This window comes from Sminthopsis crassicaudata, chromosome 1 (assembly GCF_048593235.1).
Source record: "Sminthopsis crassicaudata isolate SCR6 chromosome 1, ASM4859323v1, whole genome shotgun sequence".
NCBI classification, from domain to species: Eukaryota; Metazoa; Chordata; class Mammalia; order Dasyuromorphia; family Dasyuridae; genus Sminthopsis; species Sminthopsis crassicaudata.
The window spans coordinates 80,307,353-80,313,352 of record NC_133617.1 but is presented as its reverse complement, the minus strand read 5'-3'; the positions used below and the strand labels follow the sequence as shown (position 1 = coordinate 80,313,352).

Here is a 6,000-nt window from a genome sequence, read left to right as displayed (position 1 = left end):
CAAGAGCAATGAAGCTGATTAAGGGGGAGGGGAGAGGAAAGGAGGAAAATAAACGTTCTTTCCCAGTCTAACCAACATGAATTCAGTTCAGTCACACACAGTAAGCTTAATCCTAATGCAGTCCATCATAAATGTTTTTAACATTTTAAGGGGCCTTAAGGATCACCTAGTCAAATCTATTCTCATTTTACAAATGAGGAAACTCAGGCCAGGAAGTTGTGACTTCCTCAAGATCATGTAATTAGTGGCAGAACAAGGACAAGATTTTGGGTTCCCTAGATCCCAATTCAAGCTCTTTCTAATGTAGCATCCTGTATTTCTGGAGTAACAAATCCTCTTTCCTCCATTGAGTTTGCTGCTTTATTAGATATCCACCCTATTGATTCACCAGTTCATCCTCAGAGTTAAGAACAAAATCACAATACTGATGCACACTACATCCCATCACACATATCACAAGACATTTTATTGGTAATAATACATCAAACAGTGACAGTGATCACAGGTTTTATTTTCTTTTACCCCCTCCTCCAGCTGGTCTAACATTTTATTATATAGTTTTTACCTACTTCAATTAAACCCAAATGTCTTTATTTCTGGAGTTTAAAAACAAGTACTTGACACGAAAAAAAATAAGAATATTCTATTCATCTGCCGAATCTTAAGACTCCAGGAACATCACTGTGCTGAATGTGTATGCTCCCCACAGGAATGTTGTCTCTCTTGGATATAGCCTGACTGCAGTTAAATGCCAGCAACAGAGTTTTGGAATATAATTTCATTTGTGGATGGCTCTGAAATCTGTATCTCCAGGCCTAACATTCCCATGTCTGGAAGTCCCATGTCTGGAGGTCACTTGCACTTGGTCTTTACTTATCAAGAGTTCATTGTCTTATGCCTCAAACAGAATTAAGAATTAAATACTTATTCCAGGTACCAGTCTCATTTCAGATTGTAAGAAACTGCCAGGACTCAAAGCCCCTGTGAGTGGGAACTGTAAAGTCAAGTTATTCTGCTTTATTTTCACAATGGAAAAATAATTGGTGAAGATGAAGCCTAATTTCTAAAGCTTTCCCTTGGCCAATTTTCTGTGAGTATAAGATAAAAAGTTATTAAATAATTTTATCTTTCAGACAATCAATCAACAAACATTAATCAATAGTTTATTTGTATATGATACTGAATTTGGTGCTCCATGGCACTTGCTTGCCCTGCTTGCTAGCTTGCAGTTGTTAATGGTGCTGATTCAATGTGAATTCTTAGATCTATAAGGCTCACAAATTAATTCCATTCACATGTTTGTGTGGCGTGACTTTTCAGATGTTGGTCAAGAGCTTTTTAAGAAGGATCTCCCTTATTAACTAATAGGAAAACAACATCTGTTTTATTTTTCTAATATATTTAAGGCATCTGATGGTTTAATTTTGTTTAAACTGTGTTTGGTTTTGTTGAAAAACAAAAAAACAAGAAGATAATTAAATTCTGCACAATATCTCATCATTCTGGAAGGGATATGAAATGCATCACGCCAGATAAACTTGGTGAATGATTAAAAGAGTTGTTCCTAGCAAATATTTTTAAAAAGAGTGAATGAGGTTGTTAACACCATAACCCTTTAACTACTTAGCAGCTGAGACCAAGGAAAAACAGGGAAAAGGAACTGGTAAGCCTAATAGCTAACCTAAAAGAGGCACTGCTTATTGGAAAAACTAAAGTATGTTTAGCACATACTCTAATCCCCAAATCCCTTCACTGTGATGGAAACATCTAATTTAAATGCTGAATTTCAATGACAGCCATTGACCTGTGTTGAAAAGCATTCCTACATGCAGCCATCCGTAGGATTTCCCCGTAGTGTGAATTTTCCACAGTTAAATATGAGATAAGTGGTGATAATGTACAAGAAATAAGCTGACAGCTTTCAAATTTCCATTACATCCAAAGAGTTCCCCGCCAGTATGAATTCTGATGATAAATAAGAGCTGACCTGTGACGGAAAGCTTTGCCACAGTCATTACACTTATGAGGTTTTTCTCCAGTATGAATTAGCTGGTGCTGAATAAGAGCTGAGTTCCGACTGAAAGCTTTTCCACACTCATTACATTCATACGGCTTCTCTCCAGTGTGAATTCTTCTATGCTCAATAAGGGTAGTGCTCTGGGTAAAGGCTTTCCCACACACACTGCACCCATAGGGCTTTTCCCCAGTATGAATGCCCTGATGGTAAACAAGTGTGGGCCTGTGACGGAAGGTTTTCCCACAAACGTTACACTCGTAGGGCTTCTCCCCGGTGTGTATCCGCTGGTGCTGAATGAGGGCCGAGCTCCTGACAAAGGCTTTCCCACACTCGTGACACTCGTAGGGCCTCTCTCCGGTATGGATTCTCTGGTGTCGAATAAGCTCTGAGCTCCACCCAAAGGCTTTCCCACATTCCTTACACTCATAAGGTTTCTCCCCAGTGTGAGTTCTCTGGTGCTGAATAAGGGCTGAGCTCCAACTAAAGGCTTTCCCACATTCACTACATTCGTAAGGCTTTTCCCCACTATGCATCTTCTCGTGTTTAATGAGATCAGAGCTGCGTTTGAAGCCTTGGCCACAGGTGCCACATTTGTAAGGTCTCTCTCCTATAGGAGGGCTGTGATATGTCACTACACAGTCACTGTCTTCTCTTGGAGTTTCCTGGTAGGTAAATGTCAGTTGTTCTGAAATTCTCGGCTGTGACAGAAAAGGGCCCTCTCTCTCTCCTACCAGATTTTCCATTCTCCTTTCTAAACAGTCCTTAAGTTCACAGGATTCTTCAAGCAGCAGATCCTGAGGAACCTCACCTAAGAGTATTTCTAATATTTCTCCCTCTGAGTTAACTTCTTCAGAAATTTCCTGTTTTAAGATCAACTTCTTGTTCTCAGTCCCGGCTTCAGAATCTGAAAATATAAACACAATATACAGATGTCAGCTGTGCCCTGTTCTGGGGTGAGGAAACTGCTCATGCAGGGCTAAGATCATCATATGGGAAATATCATGTTATTAATTTGCATATCAATGGTTCTCAAAAAAGGCCTTGCAATCTGAGGAGAGGATGGAAAACTAAGGAAAAAAAGGCTAATCAGGGAGCCAAATGGTGGAAGGGGAGTGAAGAGGGAAAGAACAGAGCAGGGAGAGTTCTCCTTTCTTGCTCTCCTTCCTATTTCTAGCTTCCATTTTTGGTCTCGATTTCCTTAAGTTCTAACAAAGTTTTCCTTTAACTTTCCTGTCCTATAAAGCTACCAACTTCTCTCTTTCCTATCCTTTATTGTTAACCTTGAAGTAGTTGTCTTGACATAGTATCTCAATTTCTTTATCATCTCCCTCCTCAAACTCTTGCAACGTGATGTCCCTCCAACCATCAACTATAACTGCTCTTAATGGTTCCCAGTGACTTTTTCACTGTTAAATCCAGTTTTCCATTCTCATCCTCCTTTACTTCTTTGAGGTTTTTGATACTGTTAACTATTACCTTTTGTTAGGTTCTTACTAGGTGGTAAGTTGGTACTTGGCAATTCTCTAGCTCAGAGTTCACACCTTTAGTTCAAACCTTTAAAGGAGTTTACACTTTTAAACTTCTGAAAGGAGTTTACTTATCACCTAGTAAGAACCTAACAACCTTTTATCCTCCATTAATCTCAAAAACACCAGATGCTTCTCCTCCCTAACACATTACTTCTCTTCTCAATTCAAGTGTTTTTTCTTCTTCCTCCTTACTCCTTAATATGTATGTTCCTCAGTGTTGTTTTTGATCCTCTCTTTTATGCTCCCTTCCTTGGCCATCCTATTCATTCCAACAAAACAAATATATATACATACATACATACATATATATATATATCTGTCCTCTCTCCAGAGCTCCATCTCCACCAAGCAATGCAAAGTCAGTATTGTCCAATCTATACTAATTATATATTTTCCTAAACATGAAATTCATTATAACATTATTATTTCTGTTTGTAGAACCATCACCTCCACATTCAAAACTTGATTTTTTTTAATGTTTCTTCCTCCCTTACCTGTTAGTTGCCATAAGTTAAACATTTTACCTACACAATCTCTCTTGCAAACATACTCTCCCTTCTGTAGTCCCATTATCACAACTCAAATTCAGAGCCTGATTACTGTATAGCCAAGTTATTATAAAAGCCAGCAAGCAGATCTTCTATTCTCTTCTCTCTTTCATTCCATATATACATACAATTTACCTATAATATTTCATATGCAGAAAATTCTCTATTCAAAATTCTTCACTGGTTCTGGACTGCTTATTAAGTTCAAACTTCTTCAACTAATAATAAAGATATTTACATTCTTAGATAATCCAATCTTTCCATATTTATCTTTATAGGACTCCCCTCCATGTAATCTACATTCCTATTCCTACTATCCTATTAGATTATCCTTTGCTTCTAGAAACAGATGCTAAATTCTCCTACCTTGATATTTTTGCTCAAATTATTTCCTATGCTCAAGATAGCCTCACTTACCTTCCTTATTTGTTAAATGAATGCTATTCAGTCTTTAAGGTATAACTTACATACCACCTCCTACATTATGTCTTTCATATTCTCCCCAAAGGCAATTGAAAAATAAGCAGTTGAGTTTCCAACACTCTAAAGCATATATTATGGAACTTCTTGAAGCTAGGAATTACAGAAATGTACTACTCTGCCTAGACTACCTCTTTTTTAAAAAAACTATATTTTAAGTACTGCTATTTGAAAGGACTCTGCATTTTTTAAAGACAAAAAAAAAGTCATCCTGCATCAAAGAGGGTAATTTGTACAGTGGAACTAGTTCTGGATGTGAGGGACTCAGAGGATCTGAATCTGAATCCCAACTCTCCAACTTGGCTGACAACATCTCTGACACTCAGATTCACAATCTATAAGATGGGGTCTCATTAATTATGCACTTGAAGGCTTACAAGATGGTTGTGGGGGGAAAGTGCTTTGTAAACCTTAAGGTGCTATAGATAAGTGACTGACTATTCGTCCCCCAGCTCATGATCTCCACGTCAGAAGGCAGCATCAAACAGGACCTGATTGTCTGAAGATGTTGGAGATGTTTGGTCTGGAGAAGAGAGAACTTAATGTGTGTGTTGGGGAGGAGGGGATAGGCAGGGAGGATGTGGAAAAGGAATCACAACTGTTCTGTTCACCAAGAACAGACCAAGGAACAATGTGTAGGAGTTGTACTGTTAGGCTGAATGAAGAAAAACTTCCAAACAATTAAAGTTTTCTAAAACTGGGAGAATGATTCAGGAGGCAGTGGGCTGCCCTCCCTGGAGGTCTTCAAACAAAGCACAAAATAAGTGACACTCCCTCTACTAGGAGCTCCCCCTTCTTTATTCCTGAGCCCCCAGTCCTGATTCCTTCCTCGGAAACCCTGGCCCAATCAGATCACTCCCCTTGTTTTCAGTTTTGTTATCTGTAAAATGGGGATAATTGCTCCTACAGACATGACTTCACTTATGGCCACAAGGCCCAATGAAACAATGCCCATGCTGCCAAGCCTAAGTGCCAAACAAGTGCCCATTCCTGTTCTTCATCAGACCCGCCTTGGATAGTTGTCCGGAGCAGGCTGTGGGAACCCATGACCCCAGAGCTGGGCTGTCCCTTCACCCTGACCAGAAACTTCTCTCACCTTTCTGGACGTCTCCGTCTCCGGTCCCTCGGGGATCCAGGGCCCAGGGCTCTTCCCCTCGCTCCAGCATGCAGATCAAGTCAGGTTTGGAGATGGGGAGCCCTGGTCATAGGAAGGAAATGGGAAGGGGAAATGTGTATGGGGAACTCAGGCCTCCCCTCGTTGTAATCCCCAGTCATCCCCCTGTCTGTAGGGAAAGATAAACAGAGCAAGGCTGTCCTGAAAAAGATAACCGTCTCACCAAGGAGACTTACAAGCCAAAGTGGAGAGTTCTGACAATTTTGTATGTGGGGATTCCCCCGGGACCAGCAGAGGCCTGAAAGTGGGTAA

The 6,000-nt window shown here is 40.0% G+C and overlaps 1 protein-coding gene across 1 annotated transcript in view; it reads right to left on the bottom strand.

Moving 5' to 3' along the window:
- Positions 1–439: 439 nt before the first annotated feature.
- The window catches only part of LOC141540439 (uncharacterized), a 28,031-nt gene continuing 22,470 nt past the window's right edge, over positions 440–6,000 (bottom strand). Inside the window, exons 3-4 of the mRNA XM_074264519.1 lie at positions 5,671–5,772; positions 440–2,921 (exon numbers count right to left, since the gene is read on the bottom strand). Coding sequence (XP_074120620.1) covers positions 1,933–2,921; positions 5,671–5,772 — 1,091 coding nt within the window. The 3' untranslated portion in view covers positions 440–1,932. The remainder of the gene's footprint in view (positions 2,922–5,670; positions 5,773–6,000) is intronic.